Here is a 26,556-nt window from a genome sequence, read left to right on the forward strand (position 1 = left end):
GTGTGAGAATAGGGCAGGGGGAGAGAGGAGAGAGAGTGAGAATAAGGCAAGGGGAGAGGGTAGAGAGAGGGTGAGAATATGGTAGGGGGAGAGAGATAAGAGGGTGAGAATAGGGTAGGGAGAGAGAGAGGGGAGAGGGGGAGAATAGGGCAGGTGAGAGAGATTGAGAATAGGGTAGGGGAGATAAAAGAGAGAGAGAGAGAAAGGCAAGGGTGAGAAGAGAGAGATAGAGAAGGGCAAGAGGAGAGAGAGTAAGAATAGGGCAGGGAGAAATAAAAGAGAGAGTGAGAATATGGCAGGGGGAGAGAGAGAGAAGAGGGTGAGAATAGGGCAGGGGAGAGGGGAGAGGGTGAAAATAGGCCAGGGGGAGAGAGTAGACTGAGAATAGAGCATGGGGAGAAAGAGGATAGAAGAATAGGGCAGGTGGAGAGAGAGAGAAGAGGGTGAGAATAGGGCAGGCGAGAGAGGAGAGGGTGAAAATAGGGCAGGGGGAGAGAGGAGAGAGAGTGAAAATAAGGCAAGGGGAGAGGGTAGAGAGAGGGTGAGAATAGGGCAGAAGGAGAGAAGAGAGTGAGAGCATTTAAAAGGAATGGGGAGAGAGTAAACATGAGAAGAGAGAGCACAAGAAAAGGCCAGGGATAGCAAAAAAAAGGGTTAGGGGTAGAGGGAGAGCAGTAGAGGGCGGGGGTGGGGGAGCATGAGAGTGGGGCAGAGAAAAGGAAAAATTAGGATAAAAAAGGGCAGTGGGAGAGAGTGCAGGAGAGAGGAAGTGAAAAAAGAGGAGGGAATAGAAAAGAAAAAGCAGGAAAGAGACAGAGAACAAAATAAATGAAAAGAGGAAGGGAGAGGGAGAGAGCAGGAAAGAGAGAGACAGGGAAAATGGAGAGCAGGAGAGAATGAAAATAGGGAGGGAGATAGATGGAGAGATAAAAGAAGAGTGTGGAGGGGGAGAGGTATAAAAAAAACAAGATAAAATAGAAGGAGGAAAGAGAAAGGCAAAGAGAGGAGAAAGATAGCAGAACAGAGGAAGCAGGATAAAGAAGAGAGTGGATGGATGGGGTGCAAGGCATTGGATGGGTAAAAACAGGAGTTGGGAAATTGGGAGAGAGAAAGAGCATTGGGGGATAGATAGAGAGAGAGAGAGAGAGAGAGAGAGAGAGAGAGAGAGAGAGAGAGAGAGAGAGAGAGAGAGAGAAAATTAAGGGAAAGAAAGCTTCAGAGAGAGCAACAGAAAAAGAGTGCAGGGAGGGAAAACACAAAGGGAGGACAAGTATATATAGACAGAGCAGGGAAGGATAGAAAGAGAGAGAATGGAGGGATAAAGAGGGAGCATGGAGGGATAGAGAAAGAGAGAGCAGGGGGGATAGAAAGAAAGCAGGGAGGGAAAGAGAGAGAGAGAAAAGGTATGGGTAGAAAAAGAGCAGGGAAAGATAGAGAGAGAAAGAGCAGGGAGGGACAGAGAGAGAGAGCAGGGAGGGACAGACAGAGCAGGGAGGGATAAAGAGAGAGCAGGGAGGGATAGAAAGGGAAAGGGCAGGGAGGGATAGAAAGAAAGAAAGAAAGAAGGGAGGGATAGAGAGAGAGCAGGGAGGGATAGAGAGAGAGAGAGAGAGAGAAAGAGTAGGGAGTGATAGAGAGAGAGCAGGGAAGGAGAGAGCGAGAGAGATAGCGAGAGCAGGAAAGAATAGAGAGAGCAGGGAGAGAGAGAGTGAGAGAGCAGGGAATGATAGAGAGAGAGCAGGGAGGGATATAGAGAGAAAAAACGAGAGCAGGGAAGGATAGAGCGAGCAGGGAGGGATAGAGAGAGAGAGAGAGGGAGCAGGGAGAGAGAGAGCAGGGAAGGATAAAGAGAGCAGGGAGGGAGAGAGAGAGAGCAGGGAAGGATAGAGAGAGAGAAAGCAGGGAAGGATAGAGAGAGCAGGGAGGGAGAGAGAGCAGGGAAGGATAGAGAGAGAGCAGGGAAGGATAGAGAGAGAGCAGGTACGGATAGAGAGAGCAGGGAAGGATAGAGAGAGCAGGGAAGGATAGAGAGAGCAGGGAGGGATAGAGCGAGAGAGCAGGGAGAGAGAGAGCAGGGAAGGATAGAGAGAGCAGGGAAGGATAGAGAGAGCAGGGAGGGAGAGAGAGAGAGAGAGAGAGAGAGAGAGCAGGGAAGGATAGCGAGAGCAGGGAAGGATAGAGAGAGCAGGGAAGCGTAGAGAGAGAGAGAGAGAGAGCGAGCGAGCAGGGAAGGATAGAGAGAGAGCAGGGAAGGATACAGAGAGATCAGGGAAGGATAGAGAGAGCAGGGAAGGATAGAGAGAGCAGGGTGGGAGAAAGAGAGCAGGGAAGGATATAGAGAGAGCAGGGAAGGATAGAGAGAGAGCAGGGGGCAGAGAGAGAGAGAGAGAGAGAGAGAGAGAGAGAGAGAGAGAGAGAGAGAGAGAGAGAAAGAGAGCAGAGAGGGATAGGAATTATTATTTAGGGAAATATTTAGCGCGTTCAATTTTACGCAGCGCTTTACATATACATTGCACATTCACATCAGTCCCTACCCTCAAGGAGCTTATAATCTAAGGTCACTAACTCACATTCATATACTGGGGCCAATTTAGACAGAAGCCAATTAACTTACAAGCATGTCTCTGGAGTAATTATGGAAGGGAATTGGTACTAAAGTGCACATACACACTAAATAAAATAATCTTGCTAATGTCATTGTACATTTTCTGCAATTGCTACATAAAGAATAAATTGTAGCAACAGCCAAAAAAGGCGTGGACTAACAACGCACAGTTGTGACCGGCCAACACAGGCATGGAGCCAATTACAACTTCTCCATCTCAAACCTGAAATTGAACTGGATGCTATACTGGACATAACATGGAAGGCAACGGGCCAGATTCACAAAGAGTTACACCGGCGTATCAGCAGATACGCCGACGTAACTCCGAATCTTAGCCGTCGTATGTTTAAATGTATTCTCAAACTGAGATACACTTAAACATGCCTAAGATACGACGGCCTGCGCCGTCGTATCTTAGGGTGCAATATTTACGCTGGCCGCTAGGTGGCGCTTCCATTGTGGTCGGCGTAGAATATGCAAATGAGTCGTTACGCCGATTCACGAACGTACGCTTGCCCGTCGCAGTAAATTGACGCCATTTCCGTAAGAGATACGAGGCGTAAAGATAAACATGCCCCCTAGGTGGCGTATCCTATGTTAAGTATGGCCGTCGTTCCCGCGTCGAAATTTTGAAATTTAACGTCGTTTGCGTAACTCGTCCGTGAATAGGGCTGGACGTCATTTACGTTCAGGTCGAAACCAATTACGTCCTTGCGACGTCATTTAGCGCAATGCACGTCGGGAAATTTAAGGGACGGCGCATGCGCAGTAGGTTCGGCGCGGGAACGCGCCTAATTTAAATGATCCACGCCCCCTACCCGGATCATTTGAATTAGGCGGGCTTGCGCCGGGGAATTAACGCTACGCCGCCGCAACTTTACAGGCAAGTGCTTTGTGAATCAAGCACTTGCCCGTAAAACTTGCGGCGGCGTAACGTAAATGCGATACGTTACGCCGCCGCAGATCGACGTGAATCTGGCCCATCATGTCCATTAAATGTTACAGAGAAAATGTATATTTAAATTGTTTAAATTAAAACCTGTGAGGGGCGTGGTATGATAATTTGATGCACAGGTGAATTGATACATAGCAAATGTATTTGTAGATTGGATTAACTTGATTATGAGAATTCATTGGTCTCAAGTGATTGGACAAGCTGTATTCTCATGAATATGAAGTGTCAGTGATGTCACTGGTCTCACTCTCTACTGATTGGACGGGCTGTATTCTCATGAATATGAAGTGTCAGTGATGTCACTGGTCTAACTCTCTACTGATTGGACGGGCTGTATTCTCATGAATGTGAAGTGTCAGTGATGTCACTGGTCTCACTCTCTACTGATTGGACGGGCTGTATTCTCATGAATATGAAGTGTCAGTGATGTCACTGGTCTAACTCTCTACTGATTGGACGGGCTGTATTCTCATGAATGTGAAGTGTCAGTGATGTCACTGGTCTCACTCTCTACTGATTGGACGGGCTGTGTTCTCATGAATCTGAATCTTCTCTGGTACTTTTTGTCTTTATACTTTTGAAGACTTTCTGCTTCCTTTCTCACATTGTTTTACTATGAAATTCTGCAGCATTGTTCTTTTTCTCAACCTCTAATACAACAAACAGTATACAATAACTGACAACCAATAAGAATCTCTTTTACATTGTTCTTGTTGTTTTACCAATGAAAGGTGAAATATGACTTGTGTGCCGCAGATAGCCTCTCTTTATTCTCTTCTTTTCTTTATACTGCCGTAATTGGATAAGCTTCATTGCCTCTTTCTGGCCTTGAAGCTGCAGAGCGTATGTGTATTAGCATTTCTGTCACATCACCTGCTGATCACCGGAATGGTAGAATTTCTAACGTAACCAGCGAGCTTTGCATTAGTCTTTCCCCTCCTCCGCCCTCCTTCTCTCACCTGGCACCTGTAGGTCACCCGTCATATCTTGGGATCTACCTCCTGTACCATCTAGCCCAGCTGGCACCCCCCACTGGAGCCAGGACCGCCTTTAACACAGGGCAAAAGGGGCTGCTGCCCTGGGCCCAGTCGTTGTGGTGCCAAAACAGCTGCCTCTTGAGCCCTGCACTGCCCCCAAAAAGGTAAAAAGGTGGATTTGGGAGGGCCTGAGAATATGTTTGCCCAGGGTCCAATCAATATTAAAGATGGCCCTGAGTGGAGTACCAATGTAACCTGCCTCCCCACTATAACAGGTAGAGCATCCGTTTCACTTCTCCCCCACTGGAACTTTCAATGGGCCTCCTAATATTTCTGAACCTTTCCCCTGCAGAGTATCAGATTAACCTCTTCATACCCGGCACTGCAAAGAACCTGGACTGGCATTCCCCACGTTACAAAGCAGAGTCACAATTTAACTCCTCCCGACCCGACACAGCAAAGTCACAACTGATTTCCCCCCCAACTGGCATCTGTAGAGTACACTTCCACCCTTCCCCAATCGGGGACATTTAACATTTTCTCCACCTGGCCCTGCAGAATACCAATATAATCTGCCACTACTTCTTCTGCATCGAACATGCACCTGCATAGTACCAGTCTGACCTCCTCTCACCTGAGCCCTGCAGACTACTAGTCTGATGCTTCCGCACCAGGTACCTAAATGGCACCAGCCTGCCCTCTCCCCATCAGAAACCTGCAGATTACTAGTCTGACCTATCTTCACCAGCCATCTGCAGAGTACCAGTTTGACCTCCCCCTGACTGACACCTGCAGAGTACCAGTTTGACATCTCCCTACTTGACAATTACAGAGAATCAGTCTGACCTCTCCTTGCCAGGCAAAACCAATCTGACCTATCCTCACCTGGCACCTACAGAGTACCAGTCTTACTCCTCCAAAACTGGCAAGTGCAGAGTCCGAGTCTGGCCTCTCCCCACCTGACACCTGCAGAGTACCAGTCTGACCTCTTCCCACCTGACCACTGTAGAGTACCAGTCTGATCTCTCCCCACCTGGCACCTGCAGAGTACCAGTCTGATCTCTCCCCACCTGCAGGGCCGTCTTTAATATGGTTTGGGCCCAGGGCAAACATTTTTTTTGGGCCCCCCTCCAGCTTATTTTGGGCCTGGCTGGTTCACATGTATGTTTTGGCGGTCCTTATTTGTGCAGGTACAGCAGCTCATTGATTTGAATGGGCTGCCATGCCTTCGTTTCCTGCAGAAAAAAGGTGCATTCAGCATTTTAAAAATACAGTTGCCTTGAAATCCATTCTGCTTTTGCACCATGCTACTTACCTGCAGTTCTTGCACCATGCTACTTACCTGCAGTTCTTGCACACACAAACGCACTGTGTTTTTAAAAGCGTGACCTAAACATCTAAAAATGCAGCAAGTTTGACAGTGCGGGAACTGCAGATAAGTCACAGCAGACAGCATAATGGACAGACAGTGCTGTATTTCAGTGCTTGATGGGCATAGGCGTGCCGTGTGCGCAGCCTATTACATGAGGCATGCGCTTTTCTTTGCAGGAAATGCAGGCATGGCGGCCCATTCAAATGAATGGGCTGCTGTGCCTGCGCAAATGTGGGCCGCCAAAACACATACATGTGAACCAGCCAGGCCCAAAAAAAGCCCATCAAGCAGTTAAATACAGACAGTAATGTCATGTGCTCTGAGGCTTTACTCAGCCTGGACTGCAGGTCTGGTCTGTGATTTAAAGAGTTCCTCTATTTTACACATGGCATGGCATGGGGTCCCATGGTGCTAAAGCAGAATGGACAGACAGTGCTGTGACCCCATGCCGTGCCATGTGTAAAATAGAGGAACTTTTTAAAACACTGACCAGACCTGCAGTGAATCATCAAATATTATAAAGACTTTGGGCACACTCTACAGAAAACTTCAATTTACAATATAGATTAGCAAACTGTGACATACCTTGAGGAGCAGGACATGAAGAAGTCAGCCTCAGGAAGAGCAAACTGGGGATGTTATAAAATCATATTCTAATTCACTTTTATATGCAAGCAGCACCCAGTGGCAGGAAGGGAGAAGTGCGCGTCTAAAGGGAAGCCAGGGGTGCTGTACATTTTAAAACACTGGGAAGGGAAGCAGTACTGTCACTGGCTGCGTGTCGCTGATGATTTTCAGCCTGATTTGTGGGCAGCACAGGGGCTTAACGGGCGGCAGGGCCGCCATCAGGAATTATGGGGCCACTTACACAGCTTCAGGCATGGGCCCCCTGGAGCAGAGAACCGGGATGGGGGGTGCTGCCGCCTGAAATTGAGAAGCAGGGGGGGGGGGGGCTGCCGCAAATTTAGAAGCGGGGGGCCCTTTACAAAAAAAGAAATAAAGAAAGAAATAAAGAAAAATATATATAAAAAAGGGGTGTAGCCATCCGGGGCCCTGGGGACCTCTGGGCCCTTTTAATAAAAATAAAAAAGAAATAAAAAATATATTTTAAAAAGGGGGTTGCCATTGCCATCTGGGGCCCTGGGGACCTCTGGGCCCTTTAATATGTTTTTTTTAATAAAAATAAATTACAAAAAAAAGGGGGTTGCCATCCGGGACCTCTGGGCCCTTTAATAAAAAAAATATATATAAAGAAACATTTATAAAAAAAAAGGGGGGGTTGCCATCCAGGGCCCTGGGGACCTCTGGGCCCTTAAATAAAAAATAAATAAAAAAATATATAAACAAAAATAAACATTTATAAAAAAGATAAAGGGTGTTTGCCACATGGGGACCTCTGAGCCCTTTAATAAAAATAAATAAATAAATAAATAAATAAATAAATATATATATATATATATATATATATATATATATATATATATATATATATATATATATAAAAAGAAAAAAAAGAAATAAAATATATAAAAAAAATGTTTTTTATAAAAAAAAGGGGGTTGCCATCCGGGGCCCCGGGGACCTCTGGGTCCTATAATAATAATAACAAACATTTATATATATATATATATATATATATATAAAAAGATTTTTTTTAATAAAAAAAGGGGGGTTGTCATCCGGGGCCCTGGGGAACAATGGGCCCCTGGGGACCCCCAGACCTCTAAAAAAAAATTGGCCCTTTAATAAAAAATAAAATAAAAATATATTAAAAAATTGTCCCTTTAATAAAAATATATAATTTTTTTTTTATTTAAAAATAAATAAAAAAAAGGGGGGTTGCCATCTGGGGCCCTGGGGTCCTCCGGGCCCCGGGGGGCCTCCGGACCCCTAAAAAAAAAAAAAAAAAAAAAAAAAAAATTTTTTTTTTTTTTTTTTTTTCAAAGGGGGATGCTTTGGGCCCCCAACAGTGACAGGGCCCAGGGCACCTGCCCCATTTGCCCTGCGGTAAAGACGGCCCTGCCCACCTGACACCTGCAGAGTACCAGTCTGATCTCTCCCCACCTGGCACCTGCAGAGTACCAGTCTGACCTCTTCCCACCTGACCACTGCAGAGTACCAGTCTGATCTCTCCCCACCTGACCACTGCAGAGTACCAGTCTGACCTCTCCCCACCTGACACCTGCAGAGTACCAGTCTGATCTCTCCCCACCTGGCACCTGCAGAGTACCAGTCTGACCTCTTCCCACCTGACCACTGCAAAGTACCAGTCTGATCTCTCACCACCTGGCACCTGCAGAGTACCAGTCTGACCTCTCCCCACCTGACCACTGCAGAGTACCAGTCTGACCTCTCTAAACCTGACACCTGCAGTGTACCAGTCTGATCTCTCCCCACCTGACCACTGCAGAGTACCAGTCTGATCTCTCCCCACCTGACCACTGCAGAGTACCAGTCTGATCTCTCCCCACCTGGCATCTGAAGAGTACCAGTCTGATCTCTTTTTACCCTGACACCTGCAGAGTACCAGTCTGATCTCTCCCCACCTGACCACTGCAGAGTACCAGTCTGATCTCTCCCCACCTGACACCTGCAGAGTACCAGTCTGATCTCTCCCCACCTGACACCTGCAGAGTACCAGTCCGACCTCTCCAAACCTGACACCTGCAGAGTACCAGTCTGACCTCTACCAATATTGCACTTGCAGTGTACCAGTATGACCTCTCTCCACCTAACACCGGAATAGTACCAGTCTGACCTCTACCAACCTTACACCTGCAGAGTACCAGTTTGACCTTCCCCTACTTGACACCTGAAAAGTACCAGTGTGATCTCTTCCTACCTAGCATATGCTTAGTACTAGCCTAATCTCTCCCCATCTGATGAGTACCAGTGTAACTTCTACCAACCTTGCACCTGCAAAGTACCAGTTTGACCTCTACCGATCTGACAACTGAAAAGTACCAGTGTGATCTCTCTCAACCTGGCACTTTTACAGTACCAGTCTGACCGCTTCCAACCTGACAACTCCAGGGTACCGGCCTGACCTATCCTTACCTGACAACTGCAGAATACCAGTCTGACCTCTCCCCACCTAACCCTTGCAGAGTACTAGTCTGACCTCTCTGCTCTTCGCATCTGAAGATTTTTAGTCAGGCCCCTTCCCACCTGGCACCCGTAGAGTACCAACTTGACCTTTTGCCACCTAGCACCTGCAAAGTACCAGTCTGACCTTTACACAAATCCACAGCTGCAGAGTACCAACCTGACCTCTCCCCACCTGACACCTGCAGAGTACCAGTCTGATCTCTCCCCACCTGACCACTGCAGAGTACCAGTCTGATCTCTCCCCACCTGACACCTGCAGAGCACCAGTATGACCTCTCTCCACCTGACACCTGCAGAGTACCAGTCTGATCTCTCCCCACCTGACACCTGAATAGTACCAGTGTGAACTCTACACACCTTACACCTGCAGAGTACCAGTTTGACCTCCCCTAGCTGATACCTGAAAAGTACCAGTGTGATCTCTCCCCACCTGAAACCTGAAGAGTACTAGTCTGACCTCTCTCCATCTGGCACCTGCAGAATACCAGTATGACCTCTCCCCACCTGGCACCCGCAGAATACCAGTCTGACCTCTTCCCAACTGGCACCCGCAGAATACCAGTCTGACCTCTCTCCACCTGGCACCCGCAAAGTACCAGTCTGACCTCTCCCCACTTGGCACCTGCAGAGTACCAGTCTTACCCCTCCCCACCTGGCACCTGCAGAGTACCAGTCTTACCTCTCCCCACCTGGCACCTGCAGAGTACCAGTCTGACCCCTCCACACCTGGCACCCGCAAGAGTACCAGTCTGACCTCTCCCCACCTGGCACCCGCAAGAGTACCAGTCTGACCTCTCCCCACCTGGCACCTGCAGAGTACCAGTCTGACCCCTCCACACCTGGCACCCGCAAGAGTACCAGTCTGACCTCTCCCCACCTGGCACCCGCAAGAGTACCAGTCTGACCTCTCCCCACCTGGCACCCGCAAGAGTACCAGTCTGACCTCTCCCCACCTGGCACCTGCAGAGTACCAGTCTGACCTCTCTCCACCTGGCACCTGCAGGGTACCAGTCTGACCTCTCCCCACCTGGCACCTGCAGAGTACCAGTCCAAGCCCCTCCCCCCTCCCAGTAGATCTCCCTCATCCTCTCCATCACCTGCAGTCTGCGGAGCTCTCCTCAGCATCACCCTTTAACCACACGCAGCTGCACAGCATCCTCTCATCCCATCACCCTCATCCTAGCAGGCACCTGCTGTGCACCTCATATCTTCATTTCCTCCGCTGCAGGGTGCCAGCCTCTGTCATCGCCTGCAGAGCATCGCTCTTGCCAGGGCAGCACAGCTTAGCCTCTCGCCGGCCCCGTCCATAAACAAACTGCATGCACTGCATGCAGCGTAGTGAGTGAATGAGGAGGAGGGGCTCCTATTAGCTGCATCGGTGCAGAGTGGGGGGATGAGAGCGAGAAGCAGGGAGGGAGAGGGATGTGTGAAGTCTGTACCCTTGATAACTGCAGAGCTGTCCCAACACTGCACACAGCCTGCCCTCTCCCTATTTCATCCACCCCCTACACCAGTCCAATCCCTGGAATCTGCTCTGAACACCTCTGCTTGCAGCTCTCCCTAACCCACGCACCATCCTGCCATCCTCTATACATCCTTCTGGACTCCTCACTTTTTTTGTCTTACTTCTCCCATCCCCCTCCCCTCCTCCCCAGTCTCTCTCCATCCCCCCTCTGTCTCATTCTCTCTATACCTCTCATCTCCTTTCTTCGAACACATCTTCATGCCCTGAGTGGCTCATCGTCCTGGTCACTACTCCCCCGTTCCCTGGGATATTGTCCCCCCAGGTTACCCCTCCTTGCTATACCCCCCCCTTTGCCCAAGGAACTGGAACCCCCCAGCCTACCCCTTCTTGCTGGACCCCCTGGTCCCCAAGGATATTGACCCCCCCCCAGGTCAATCCCTTCTTACTTGAAACCCGACTTCTATTACCCCTCTTATTAGCGGGACCCCTACACCCTTTTGCCCCCTTCCTTGATTAAGCATCCTACCTTTCCCCTTATACCTGTCCCAATATGCAAGTTTCATTTGCTTGCACTGAGCAGACTCTAAGAAGTAGGACCAGCGAGGACCGTCTTTGCCCCAACCGCCCTTCTGGGGGGCAAAATGGGGGAAACAGTGGGCAGACTAAGCAGCGCACTCCCCCTTTGGGGACCAAATACCCTAATCAGGTGCTCCCGCTGCTTACACACATGCTACGGGAGTCGACGGGCAAAGCTACGGGTATGAAGTACAGGTAAGAGGATGTAGAATACTTCAATTAGGAGGCTTCTGGGGTTTGACTAATTTTAAGGGAAGGTGACTTTCTCTTATTGGCATAGATACATATATGGACATAGTACAGTAAATGACATTGGACTTCTTCTATGTATGTCCTCTATACTCCAATAACTGCTTCAGTTGGGCTACATAGTCTTAGTACATTTAAACTGCGCTATTTATTGTGTGCAGCCTGTTATGTACACTATAATTGCATGGGCAACTCATTTGGGGCAAAATACCCAGTGTCACCTTACATTGTCCTGAAGTGGCTAAAATTGATAAAATTTAAAACTTTTTGACACTTTTAAGCCAATGCAAAAATATACTGACAGACCCCAAAGATTGTATGAGATACTCCTGATGGTACAATATAGCTAAGATATTCCCAAGATCGTAACAATATACCCCTAAAATGTGCTGAAGTATATCTGAGATATTCCCAAGATTGTAAAGAGATACCCCTGAGATTGTATCAAGATATACAATGACATACTGCTGAGAAATTCCAGAGGTAGTGCAACAATATATCTGATACACACTTCAGAGATTGTTGAAATATACATGAGATAGTCCTGAGTTATACCTGAGATTTTGCTCAGATATACCTGAAATAGTACTAAGATGTACCTGAGATTGTTCAGGAAATACCTGAGACGTACCAGAGATTGTGCTGCAATTTACATGATATAGTACTGAGATGTACCTAATACAGTGCTGAGATGTACTTGAGATTATGCTGCAATATAGCTGAGACAGCACTGAGATGTACCTGAGATTATGTTGGAATATACCTGAGATAGTGCTGAGATGTACCTAAGATAGTGCTGGGATATACCTGAGATAGTGCTGGGATGTACCTAAGATTTTGCTTGGATATACCTGAGATAGTGCTGAGATGTACCTAAAATAGTCCTTGGATATACCTGAGATATTGCTGAAATGTACCTTTGATAGTGCTTGTATATACCCGAGATAGTGCTGGGATATACCTGAGATAGTGCTGAGTTGTACCTAAGATTGTGCTGGTAAATACCTGAGATAGTGCTGGGATGTACCCAAGATAGTGCTGGGATGTACCCAAGATAGTGCTGGGATATACCTGAGATAGTGCTGAGATGTACCTAAGATAGTGCTGGGATATACCTGAGATAGTGCTGAAATGTACCTGAGATTGTGTTGGGATGTACCTGAGATAGTGCTGAGATGTACCTAAGATAGTGCTGGGATATACCTGAGATAGGGCTGAAATGTACCTAAGATAGTGCTAGGATATACCTGAGATAGTGCTGAGATGTACCTAAGATAGTGCTAGGATATACCTGAGATAGTGCTGAGATGTACCTAAGATAGTGCTGGGATATACCTGAGATAATGCTGGGATGTAACTAAGATAGTCCTTGGATATACCTGAGATAGTGCTGAGATGTACCTTTGATGGTGCTTGGATATACCCGAGATAGTGCTGAGATGTACCTGAGATTGTTCTGGGATGTACCTGAGATTGTGGTGGGATATACCTAAGATAGTGAGGTGTACCTGAGATTGTGCTGGGATATAATTGAGATAGTGCTGAGATGTACCCAAGATAGTGCTGGGATATACCTGAGATAGTACTGAGATGTACCTAAGATAGTGCTGAGATATACCTGAGCTAGTGCTGGGATGTACCTAAGATAGTGGTGGGATGTACCTAAGATAGTGCTGGGATGTACCTAAGAAAGTGCTGGGATATACCTGAGATAATGCTGGGATGTACCTAAGATAATGCTGGGATATACCTGAGATAGTGCTGAGATGTACCTGAGATAGTGCTGAGATGTACCTGAGATAGTGCTGGGATATACCTGTGATAATGCAGGGATGTACCTAAGATAGTGCCTGGATATACCAGAGATAGTGCTGAGATGTACCTGAGATTGTGGTGGGATATACCTAAGATAGTGAGGTGTACCTAAGATAGTGCTGGGATATACCTGAGATAGTACTGAGATGTACCTGAGATTGTGCTGGGATATACCTGAGATTGTGCTGGGATATACCTGAGATAGTACTGAGATGTACCTGAAATTGTGCTTGGATGTACCTGAGATAGTGCTGGGATATACCTGAGATAGTGGTGGGATGTACCTAAGATAGTGCTGGTATATACCTGAGATAGTGCTGAGATGTACCTGAGATTGTGTTGGGATGTACCCAAGATAGCGCTGGTACCCAAGGTGCGATCAAGTATCATACGAGAAAAATGTTGTGCTTGTCCCATCAGATAATTTCGCAGAACCTGTCCTGATTGGCTCTCGAAAGCTGTGTACTAACGATCAGATTATTGTACGATAGCTTCGAAAGCAGTATTTTTCGTACGATTTTCTGATCGTGTGTACTAGGTTAAAGTGTCAAGGTACATAATGACATTGTGATGAAATTCATCTAAGTCCTGAGATGTACCTGAGAAAATGCTGAGGCATGCCAGAGATATACCTGAGACAAGACTGAGACACACCGGAGATATACCTGAGGCAGGGCTGAGACACACCAGAGATATACCTGAGACAAGGCTGAGACACACCAGAGATATACCTGAGACAAGGCTGAGACACACTGGATATATACCTGAGACAAGGCTGAGACACACCAGAGATATACCTGAGACAAGGCTGAGACACACTGGAGATATACCTGAGGCAAGGCTGAGACACACCAGAGATATACCTGAGACAAGGCTGAGACACACTGGAGATATACCTGAGACAAGGCTGAGACACACTGGAGATATACCTGAGACAAGGCTGAGACACACTGGAGATATACCTGGGATAATGCTGAGACACTCCGGAGATATACCTGAGACAAGGCTGAGACACACCAGAGATATACCTGAGACAAGGCTGAGACACACCGGAGATATACCTGAGACAAGGCTGAGACACACTGGAGATATACCTGAGACAAGGCTGAGACACACTGAAGATATACCTGAGACAAGGCTGAGACACACTGGAGATATACCTGGGATAATGCTGAGACACTCCGGAGATATAGCTGGGATAATGCTGAGACACACTGGAGATATACCTGGCATAGTGCTGAGACACACCGGAGATATATCTGAGACAAGGCTGAGACACACCAGAGATATACCTGGCATAGTGCTGAGATACACTGGAGATATACCTGGGATAGTGCTGAGACAGACCAGAGATATACCTGGCATAGTGCTGAGATACACCGGAGATATACCTGGGATAGTGCTGAGACAGACCGGAGATATACCTGGCATAGTGCTGAGACACACCGGAAATATACCTGACATAGTGCTGAGACACACCGGAGATATACCTGGCATAGTGCTGAGACACACCGGAGATATACCTGGCATAGTGCTGAGACACACCGGAGATATACCTGGGATAGTGCTGAGACAGACCGGAGATATACCTGGCATAGTGTTGAGACACAACGGAGATATACCTGGCATAGTGCTGAGACACACCGGAGATATACCTGGCATAGTGCTGAGACACACCGGAGATATACCTGAGACATTGCTAAGACACACCTGAGATATACCTGAGACAATGCTAAGACACACCTGAGACACACTGGAGATATACCTGAGACACACTGGAGATATACCTGTGATAATGTTGAATTATTGCTACAGATATACTGTAGCTGAGATACACTTGAGACATTGCTGAAATATACCTGAATTAATGTTGAGATATACTGGTACCCAAAAGAATACTGAGATATATCTGTCAGAATGCTAAGATATACAGTATGTGAGACCTGAAAAACTGCTGAAATACTGTGCCTGTGATAGTACAGATATATCTCTAAGATAGTCTTGAGATATACCTGGGATATTTGAAATACTCTATACTTGAGTGCAGAGATATACACTCACTGGCCATTTTACACCTTACTAGTACCAGGTTGGATTCACTTTTGCCTTCAGAACTGCCTCAGTTCTTCATGGCATAGATTCAGGCTGGGTTCACACCATTGCAAATTGGATGTGTGTTCCCCTACGGGGTTCCTACGACCTATGGTTCCAGAGATACGGGGCTCCTACAACCTATGGTTCCAGAGATACGGGGCTCTGAGTCCTACGACCTATGGTTCTGGAGATAAGGGGCTCCTACGACCTATGGTTCCGGAGATACTGGGCTCCTACAACCTATGGTTCCGGAGATACGGGGCTCCTACGACCTATGGTTCCAGAGATACGGGGCTCCTATGACCTATGGTTCCGGAGATACGGGGCGCCTACGACCTATGGTTCTGGAGATATGGGGCTCCTACGACCTATGGTTCCAGAGATGCGGGACTCCTACGGCCTATGGTTCCAGAGATACGGGACTCCTACGGCCTATGGTTCCAGAGATACGGGACTCCTACGGCCTATGGTTCCAGAGATACGGGACTCCTACGGCCTATGGTTCCAGAGATATGGGGCTCCAATCGTCTATGGTTCCAGAGATACAGGGCTCCTATGACCTATGGTTCTGGAGATATGGGACTCCTACGAACTATGGTTCCAGAGATACGGGGCTCCTACGACCTATGGTTCCAGAGATACAGGACTCCTACGGACTATGGTTCCAGAGATACGGGGCTCCTACAACCTATGGTTCCAGAGATATGGGACTCCTACGGCCTATGGTTCCAGAGATACAGGGCTCCTACGATCTATGGTTCCAGAGATACGGGGCTCCTACAACCTATGGTTCCAGAGATACAGGGCTCCTACGACCTATGGTTTCAGAGATACAGGGCTCCTACGATCTATGGTTCCAGAGATACGGGACTCCTACAACCTATGGTTCCAGAGATACAGGGCTCCTACGATCTATGGTTCCAGAGCTACGGGGCTCCTACGACCTATGGTTCCAGAGATACGGGGCTCCTACAACCTATGGTTCCAGAGATACAGGGCTCCTACAACCTATGGTTCCAGAGATACGGGGCTCCTACAACCTATGGTTCCAGAGATACAGGGCTCCTACGACCTATGGTTCCAGAGATACGGGGCTCCTACGACCTATGGTTCCAGAGATACAGGGCTCCTACAACATATGGTTCCAGAGATACAGGGCTCCTATGACCTATGGTTCCAGAGATACGGGGCTCCTACGACCTATGGTTCCAGAGATACGGGGCTCCTTGCGCAGCCTGTCAGAACCTAAATATAGAGCGGCCACTTTAAATACAAGCACACTCTGTTTTCAGCAGACGGAGAGGATGAGCTCACAGTGCCTCTCCTCACTTCTTGTCAGAGGCACTGAGCTCAATGGATAGCTTGGAGTCTTGGACAAACGGTAAAGTACCATTGGTCCCAGCTGTCCAATAAAAATGCTGCAGTGGAGGCACGCCTCTCACTGCAGTCATAGAAGGGGGCGTGTGTCTAAAAGACAAATGCTCCCTTCCAGCCCTCTTAACTACCACAAAAAAACGTGTTTATGTGTATAAGATTTACCCACAATTCCATGTTTTTCTCACACAGTTAAACTGATTCTGTTGAAAAAATACTGTTATATTCCAGCTAAATCATATATTATTATGCATTATGTTATAACATAATAACTTATAATTTATCTATTTACTGTGAAATTACTGGTTGGAAGTTATAACTTCAAACTTCAGTAATTTGTCCGTTAAGCCACCTGCTTAACGGACATATTTTGAAAATATTTTTAATTACCTTAAAAACAATATATAATAATTATTTGTATATTATTTACTTATGGTAATTAACCCCTTGCCACCCAGACCAATTCTGACATTTCTCTCCTACGTGTAAAAATCATATTTTTTTTGCTAGAAAATTACTCAGAACCCCCAAACATTATGGACCGGATTTAGAAAGCACTTACGCCGACGTATCTTTATATACGCCGCGTAAGTGCTCAGATGCGCCTGATTCTTGAAATAAGATACGCCTGAATTTTGGCTCCATCCGACCGACGTAAGTCTCCTACGCCGTCGTATCTTGGGCGCATATTTACGCTGGCCGCAAGGGGCGCTTCCATTGATTTACGCGTCGAATATGCAAATGACCGAGATACGCCAATTCACTAACGTACTTGCGCCCGTCGCTGTAATCTACGCCGTTTACGTAAGGCGTACGTCCGGCGTAAAGTTATTCCACCATATAGGAGGCGCAAGCCATGCAAAAGTATGGGCGACGGAACAGCCGTCGAATTTTACGTCGTTTACGTAGGACTATGTGAATAGGGCTGGGCGTAGCTTACGTCACGTCGTAGGCAGTGATTCGACGTATCTTATGGAGTATTTTAGACGTGATTCTGAGCATGCGCACTGGGATGCATCCACAGTACGGCGCATGCGCCGTTCGTTCGGACCATCATTTGCATGGGGTCACGGTTCATTTAAATGAATCACGCCCACCGTCCACCTACTTTGAATTACGAGGGCTTACGCCGAAAGATTTACGTTACGCTGGCGCAACGTAGGGAGCGAGTGCTTTGTGAATACTCAGCTTGCCTCTCTGGGATACGTCGGCATAGCGCATATGAGATGCGCTACCCCGGAACAAAGATGCGCCGATCTACCTGAATCCGGGCCTATATATATTGTTTTAGCAGACCTGCCACACGTTGCGGATTGTCACTTGCCACGTCACATGCCACAAGTTGCAGATTGTCACTTTCACATCACCTGCCACACCTTGGGGATTGTCACTTGCCACCTCACCTGTCAAACCTTGCAGATTGTCACTTGCTAAGGTGGTGTTTTGCTTGTCAGAGTCAGGCAGCAGAGAGATGATGTAATCTCTCTGCTGCCTGCACAGAGAGGGCGGAAGTTACTCCAGGGATGTAAAGCGGGCGCGGGCAGTGAGTGATGATGTCATCTCTCTGCTCCCCCGGGCTTATTGATTGGCCAGCCGCCCGCACACCCACAGAGCACAGGGCCAACCAGCTGACCGCCCACTCTCTGACTCTCACTCGCTGCGCAGCCGCCCGCTCAGACTCTCCGGCACCCGTGAATTCCGCAACTAAAACAAATTTCTCGGGGGTGGCAATTGCCCTGTTGTCCCCCCTGGACCCGCCCCTGCGCACATCCCTGACTGTACTGATAGTACTGAGATTTACCTAGTATAGTATAGAGAGTATACACGAGATAGTGCTGATAGTGCTGATAGTGCTGAGATAGTACAGAGATATATCTGAGTAGTGTTGTGATAAAACTTAGAAAGGGCTAGGATATACCTTAGATCAGTGGTTCTCAACCTTCTAGTGCCGTGACCCCTTGATAACATTTCCCAAGTTGTGGGAAATTATTTTACGGACCCCTAACCGTAAAATAATTTTTGTAGCATGGGTTGTCAAGTAATTTGCGCCCCTAACCTACAGACATTTAGCGCTCACTAAGTCCTTTTTATTGAGTCCTTTTTATTGGCAACTATAATCACAGGTAGTGTTACTCACTGTGTCTCCGGCTTCACTGTGTCTCTGACTTTGTGGCAGTGTTGCCAACTGTCCGTATTTGTTTTGATCTGGGGGCAGGGAGTGGTTAGTGTAGTGTGACCACCTGTGCTTCAGTTCTGGGGCACCTCTCCTGCTTCCAGGGAAAATGTTCTGGAAAAGGAGCAGGGCACATGACTGGAGTGACAGGGAGCTCATACGAGGAGCCCTGACCAATCCCCATCTGGAATTGGCAGGGGGCAGGCCTCCCATATAAGCTCAGGACCAGCCCACTGGAGGGGAGTTGTCGGCCGGGAGACGTGGAGAAAGGAGTGCTAGATAGCAGCAGGGGTCCATCCCCATCTGGGAGGGGGGGGTGGGGTTTGTGTCAAATCGATGCTGCCTGCGGGCGCAGGATTTGTAAGTTGGGCTAGCTGGGATCAGTAGTCCACCAACTAATACAAGCTGCTTAATTACTAGGCCCCCGGGGAGAGGTGCTGCAGACCTCTGGCCTAGTAACCACACAGCAAGATTCAGCCAGCATCTGGGATTATTCAGTGATCTTTTATGCAAAGTGACAAGAAGACTAATAGGTTACAGTGGAAGTTTTGTGCAGGAGGAGAGAAATCCTGGGAGCAACCGTCTGCATGAGTTGATGCAGAAGAGGAGCATCGCGGGATTTAGAAATCAGCAAGTTCTTTCTAAATCCCGTGATAACTCTTGGCAGACCTCCGCAATGTCTCCTGGGAACAATGACAAAAGCTCCCAGGAGACATTGCGGCATCGAGGAAGTGAGGGAATACCCGCACACTACCTGATGAATCCATATACAGGAAGCGGCCGGTAACATAAAGGATTACTAAGGTTCGCCTGCCCCTGACAGTGACTCGAGCTGGGCATTGCCGCTTAGTGAAGGATTGGCTCGGGCGGCTCGGCTGCTCTCGGCTGCTCTAGTCCTGCAAAGGGAACTGAGTTCCTGCTGTGAAAAAAGTGCAGGAACTCCGTTCCCACGCGTTCCCGCAGGACTTGAGCCCTGGTCTCACCTCAAGTAGTATTATTTGGACCGAATGTTGCTTACAATAAACAATCTCTTTTTGTAACTGGCAAGACATCCGTGAGGGTGGATGGGGACCTATGGGTAGAGTGAACATGTAGTGCACCATACAGTAAAAGTACTCCTTTACCTGTTCATTAGAAGAAATGGTTCCTCAATAAGGGGAACCCACAACAAACATCTGATTGACAGGAATCTGGGGGTTCGACAATTATTTGCTGTTGTTTAGGGTCCTTAAAGTGGAGTTCCACCCATTTTTTTTATGTTTATCTGTGCTGCATGCCCTAATCTCATAGTGTTCAGAATGGACAATTTTTATTTATTTTGTTGCTTGTAAATACCTTTATTTTGTAGTCCTTCATTACTTCCTCCTCCTTATTAGCCTAGGCTATTAAGTCACAAGGCTATTCGCAAGGGTTTCTGGGATAGGCATCATGTATCCCAGTAGTTCTTGCAAATAGCCTATTTGCATAGAGAAGGGGCGGCAACTTCCTCTGACACTCCCGTTGCTATGGAAACCTGACTGAAACCTATTACATCGCTTGTGCAGCACTGAGCATGTGCGAGATCTGCAAGGCTGAAATCCAGGAAGTCATACAGTCTGGCTTCATGATGCCCACACTTAAGATGGCCACGGTCTATTTCTAGATTATAAACTAACTAAATGCTCTAACAACCTAACAAAACGGACCTTCGTTTACAGACTAACTTTACTAGACTATATTAAGGTTATGTATTACAGGGGTATTTATATTTAAAAAGTGAAATTGTGGGTGGAACTCCCCTTTAAACATTTGTTTATAGAAGGTTATATAGAGCTGAAGGTTTAACCAAGTAGCAACTTCACCTGATTATTAAGAGCTTTAAATATAAGATAAAACAGAGCATTCCCATGGTGTGTGTGGAAGATCAAAGACCCTGAATGACAGGACACAATGTAGAATTGATGCCTCTAGGATGATGTACACATATCCGATCTCTTGTCTGTGCTATATAAATATGCAGTCAATTAATATTTTATGACTCAAATTCAATTTAGTAAATCTATTAAACATATATCAAGTTTAAAGAAGAGCCAGTCATTATGAATTAATGCTGCCACTATAAAAAATGTAATAATAAAATGATACACCATACATTTTATATTAGTCTGCCAGTACAATAAATAGATCAATGACATCACCAACACTTCATGTTCATGAGAACACAATCTGTCCAATTACTAGAGACAAGTGACATCACTGATACTTCATATTCATGAGAACACAGCCCGTCCAATCACTAGAGACCAGTGACATCACCAACACTTCATGTTCATGAGAACACAGCCCGCCCAATCACTAGAGACCAGTGACATCACCAACACTTCATGTTCATGAGAACACAGCCCGTCCAATCACTAAAGACCAGTGACATCACCAACACTTCATGTTCATGAGAACACAGCCCGTCCAATCACTAAAGACCAGTGACATCATTGACAACTCCTATTCATGTAATCCAATCTCTAGAGACCAGTCACATCACCAAAACTTTATGTTCATGAGGACATAGCCCATTCAATCATTAGAGACCAGTGACATCACCAACACTTTATGTTCATGAGAACACAGCCCGTCCAATCACTAGAGACCAGTGACATCACCAACACTTCATGTTCATGAGAACACAGCCCGTCCAATAACTAGAGACCAGTGACATCATTGACAACTCCTATTCATGTAATCCAATCTCTAGAGACCAGTGACATCACCAAAACTTTAATGATTGAATGGGCTGTGTCCTCATGAACATAAAGTTTTGGTGATGTCACCGGTCTCTAGAGATTGGATTACATGAATAGGAGGCGTCAATGGTGTCACTGGTCTCTAGTGATTGGACGAGCTGTGTTCTCAAGAATATGAAGTGTTGGTGATGTCACTGGTCTCTAATGATTGGATGGTCTGTGTTCTCATGAACATAATGTTTTGGTGATGTCACTGGTCTCTACTCTAGTGATTGGACGAGCTGTATTCTCAAGAATTTGAAGTGTTGGTGATGTCACTGGTCTCTAGAGATTGGACTGGCTGTTTCTTCATAAACATGAAGTGTCAGTGATATCACTGGTCTCTACTGATTGGACAGGCTGTGTTCTCATGAATATGAAGTGTCAGTGATATCACTGGTCTCTACTGATTGGACAGGCTGTGTTCTCATGAATATGAAGCGTCAGTGATGTCACTGGTCTCTAATGATTGAATGGGCTGTGTCCTCATGAACATAGAGACCAGTGACATCACTGACGCTTCATATTCATGAGAACACAGCCTGTCCAATCAGTAGAGACCAGTGATATTACTGACACTTCATGTTTATGAAGAAACAGCCAGTCCAATCACTAGAGACCAGTGACATCACTGATACTTCATAATCTTGAGAACACAGACTTCCAATCACTAGAGACCAGTGACATCACCAACACTTCAAATTCTTGAGAATACAGCTCGTCCAATCACTAGAGTAGAGACCAGTGACATCACCAAAACATTATGTTCATGAGAACACAGACCATCCAATCATTAGAGACCAGTGACATCACCAACACTTCATATTCTTGAGAACACAGCTCGTCCAATCACTAGAGACCAGTGACACCATTAACGCCTCCTATTCATGTAATCCAATCTCTAGAGATCGGTGACATCACCAAAACTTTATGTTCATGAGGACACAGCCCATTCAATCATTAGAGACCAGTGACATCACTGACACTTCATATTCATGAGTACATAGCCCATCCAATCACAAGAGACCAGTGATATCACCGACACTTTATGCTCATGAGAAAACAGCCAGTCCAATCACTAGAGACCAGTGACATCACTAAAACCTTATGTTCATGAGAACACAGCCCGCCCAATCATTAGAGACCAGTGACATCACTGACACTTCATATTCATGAGTACATAGTCCGTCCAATCACTAGAGACCAGTGACATCATTGACACCTCCTATTCATGTAATCCAATCTCTAGAGACCAGTGACATTCCCAACACAACCTGTAACAAATAAATAAATAACACTTCATATTCATAAGAACACAGCCCGTCCAATCACTGAGACCAGTGACATCACTGACACTTCATATTCATGAGTACATAGTCCGTCCAATCACTAGAGACCAGTGACACCATTGACACCTCCTATTCATGTAATCCAATCTCTAGAGACCAGTGACATTCCCAACACAACCTGTAACAAATAAATAAATAACACTTCATATTCATAAGAACACAGCCCGTCCAATCACTAGAGACCAGTGACATCACCAACACTTCATATTCTTGTGAACACAGCCCATCCAATCACTAGAGACCAGTGACATCACCAACACTTCATATTCATAAGAAAACAGCCCGTCCAATCACTAGAGACCAGTGACATCACCAACACTTTATGTTCATGAGAACACAGCCCGTCCAATCACTAAAGACCAGTGACATCACTGATACTTCAAATTCACGAGAACACGGTCTGTCCAATCCCAAGAGACCAGTGACATCACCAACGCATCATATTCCTGAGAACACATAAAGTCAAATTTGGCTAAAAAAAATTAAGGATATTCAAAAACAAGTGAATTGACAATTTTTCTTGGCAGTCATGTCTACGAGACACAACTGGCTCTGTTCATTGGCATTGACCCCAGAACTATGCAGGCATCATCAGATGGGAGGCCAATCAGCCACAGCCTTCTGAACCTCTAGTAACTTCTGGAGGAACCCTATGATCTCACAGGACCCTGGTTGAAAATGTATAGGTTAAAACTGCCCTCGGATGGGTAGAATTTCAAATGAAAATTCTTAGAAAAATAATTCTCTTAGAAAATGTGTTTTTCTGATTATTAGTGGGGTCAAATTGATGTTCATTTTTGACCGCGGTGATGAGAAAATTAGGATGAAAATTTATGCTCTACTGAACTAATTTATAACAGTATATTAGGTTTTTATTAATTTGTCCATTAATTCCAAAATCAAATGTTAAAAATGTCAAATGACATTCAAATGTTCTGAGAATTTTCGTAAGAATTTTCCAAAGATGTTGGAAATTCTACGGCCAGCTTAAGCCATAGTGTGAGGAAGAGCTGCAGACAGGAGTCACCTAATGTCCTTATACCAGGGGTGTCCCCATAGAGATAGAGTGGCGGGACACTTCTCTCCTTAGCAATGACCATGTGTGCTACCACCAGTGGGGTAGATTCAGTAACATTTGCCCCTTTTTTACGGAGGCGCAGCGCACCGTTTTGCCGCTGCGCCTCCGTAAATTTCCTGCGCTAAGCGCAATTCATCAGAGCAGTAGCTCCGTAAATTGCGTGGGCGCTCCGGCAAAATGCCCGGCGTAAGCGCGCGCAATTTAAATGATCCCGTAGGGGGCGTGGATCATTTAAATTAGGCGTGTTCCCGCGCCGAGCGTAGTGCGCATGCTCCGTCGGGAAACTTTCCCGACGTGCATTGCGGTAAATGACGTCGCAAGGATGTCATTTGCTTCAAAGTGAACGTGAATGGCGTCCAGCGCCATTCACGATTCACTTACGCAAACAACGTAAATTTAAAATTTCGCGACGTGGGAACAACGGGTATACGTAGCATTGGCTGCCCCTGCTAATCGAAGGGGCAGCCTTACGCAAAAACCGACGTACGCAAACGACGTAAACTGCGTACGCAGGGCTCGCGTAGGGTTGTGAATCGGCGTTAGTATGCAATTTGCATACTATACGCTGACCACTACGGGAACGCCACCTAGCGGCCTGCGTAAGAATGCAGCCTAAGATATGACGGCATAAGGAGGCTTATGCCAGTAATTTCTTAGGCTGCAGTCGGCGTATCGAGGTTCCTGAATCAGGAGCATTCGATATGCCGGCACAACTAAGCAATTGCGCTGCGTAACTATGGTTACGCAGACGCAATTGCTTCTTGAATCTACCCCAGTGTTAATTTTGTCGACTAAATCATTTTAGTAGACTAAATTAATACTTTTTTAGTCGTCTAAAATACGACTAAAACGAAAACAATTGAGATGACTAAAATACGACTAAAATGTTATTTTAGTCAAAAGACTAATGCCGCGTACACACGACCGTTTTTCATGACATGGAAAAAAACGAAGTTTTTCTCTACGTGATTCCTCTCAAGCCTGCCTTGCCTACACACGATCGTGATAAAAAATGCTCTAGCAAAGCGTGGTGACGTACAAAACATAGGACGGCACTATAAAGGGGAAGTTCTATTCGAATGGCGCCACCCTTTGGGCTGACTATGCAAATTTCCCTTCTCACAACTTGCTTCTGAGTATGTGCGTTTTTTTTCCCCGTCGTTAAGGCCTGCACACGACCATCTTTCACGATGAAAAAAACGACGACGTGAAAAACGTCGAGAAAAAATAGAGCTGGTTCTAAATTTTTATTGCCCATTTTTCTCCTTGAGAAAAAAAATCTATTTTTCTCGTCATGAAAAACGGTCGTGTGTACGCGGCCGTAGACTCAGGCCTCTTACACACGACCGTTTTCCTTGGCAAAATCCATCAAGAAAAATGCCGGCAGAGCATTTTTGCCGAGGACAACGGTTGTGTGTATGTTTTTCATCGAGAAAATTGTCGTGGATCTCGGCGAGAAAAAAAGAGAACATGTTCTCTTTTTTCTCGTCGGGAGTTTCAATTTCTTTGTCGTGTTTCTCGTCGGGCTGGCTTACGACGAGAAACACGTTCGTGTGTATGCCTAGAAACGCTCACATGCTCAGAATAAAGTATGAGACGGGAGCGCACCTTCGGTAAAAGTAGCGTCCGTAATAGAGATAGCACATTTGTCACGCTGTAACAGACTGAAAAGCGCGAATCGTCTCTCACCAAACTTTTACTTAACACGCGGTAACACGAGATTAGCAAAAGCAGCCTCTTTATAGTGCCGTTGTACGTGTTGTACGTCACCGCGTTTAGAACGATGAGATTTTGTCTCGACAGTGGGCCGGATTCAGCAAGAATTTACGCCAGCGTATCTATAGATACGCCGCGTAAATTCAAAGCTGCGCCGGCGTATCTTCTTTTTCAGAAAGCAAGATACACCGAAATTAGGCTAAGATCCGAATAGCGTACGCCGTCGTATCTTAGGGTGCATATTTACGCTGGCCGCTAGGTGGCGCTTCTGTCGTTTTCAGCGTAGAATATGCAAATGACCTAGATACGCCGATTCACAAATGTACGTGCGCCTGGCGGAATTTTTTTACGTTGTTTGCGTAAGGCTTTTCCGGCGTTACGTTGCTCCTGCTTCTATGAGGCGTACGCAATGTTAAGTATGGACGTCGTTCCCGCGTCAAATTTTTAATTTTTTATGTTGTTTGCGTAAGTCGTTCGCGAATAGGGCTGGACGTAATTTACGGTCACGTCGAAACCAATACGTCCTTGCGGCGTACTTTGGAGCAATGCACACTGGGATATGTGCACGGCGTAAAGTTGCTCCTGCTTCTATGAGGCGTACGCAATGTTAAGTATGGTCGTCGTTCCCGCGTCGAATTTTGAATTTTTTACGTTGTTTGCGTAAGTCGTTCGCGAATAGGGCTGGACGTAATTTACGTTCACGTCGAAAACCAAAACGTCCTTGCGGTGTACTTTGGAGCAATGCACACTGGGATATGTACACGGATGGCGCATGCGCCGTTCGTAAAAAACGTCGATCACATCGGGTCACCAATCATTTACATAAAACACGCCCTCCTCATTTGAATTAGGCGCGTTTACGCCGGCCCCATTTACGCTACGCTGCCGTAA

General features: G+C 46.5%; 1 protein-coding gene across 3 annotated transcripts in view; it reads left to right on the top strand.

The window, feature by feature from the left end:
* KCNAB3 (potassium voltage-gated channel subfamily A regulatory beta subunit 3) overlaps positions 1–26,556 on the top strand; it is a 171,399-nt gene that overhangs the window by 54,721 nt on the left and 90,122 nt on the right. Inside the window, exon 1 of one of the 3 annotated variants that reach the window (XM_040346791.1) lies at positions 10,244–11,253. The exons of 1 other annotated variant lie outside the window; for it this stretch is intronic. In XM_040346791.1, the coding sequence (XP_040202725.1) occupies positions 11,033–11,253 (221 nt within the window). In that variant the 5' untranslated portion in view covers positions 10,244–11,032. Of the gene's footprint in view, positions 1–10,243; positions 11,254–26,556 lie in introns of those variants that run through there. One more of the 3 variants, XM_040346789.1, reaches the window with a different exon arrangement.

Source organism: Rana temporaria, chromosome 3, assembly GCF_905171775.1.
Source record: "Rana temporaria chromosome 3, aRanTem1.1, whole genome shotgun sequence".
In the NCBI taxonomy this organism is placed as follows: Eukaryota; Metazoa; Chordata; class Amphibia; order Anura; family Ranidae; genus Rana; species Rana temporaria.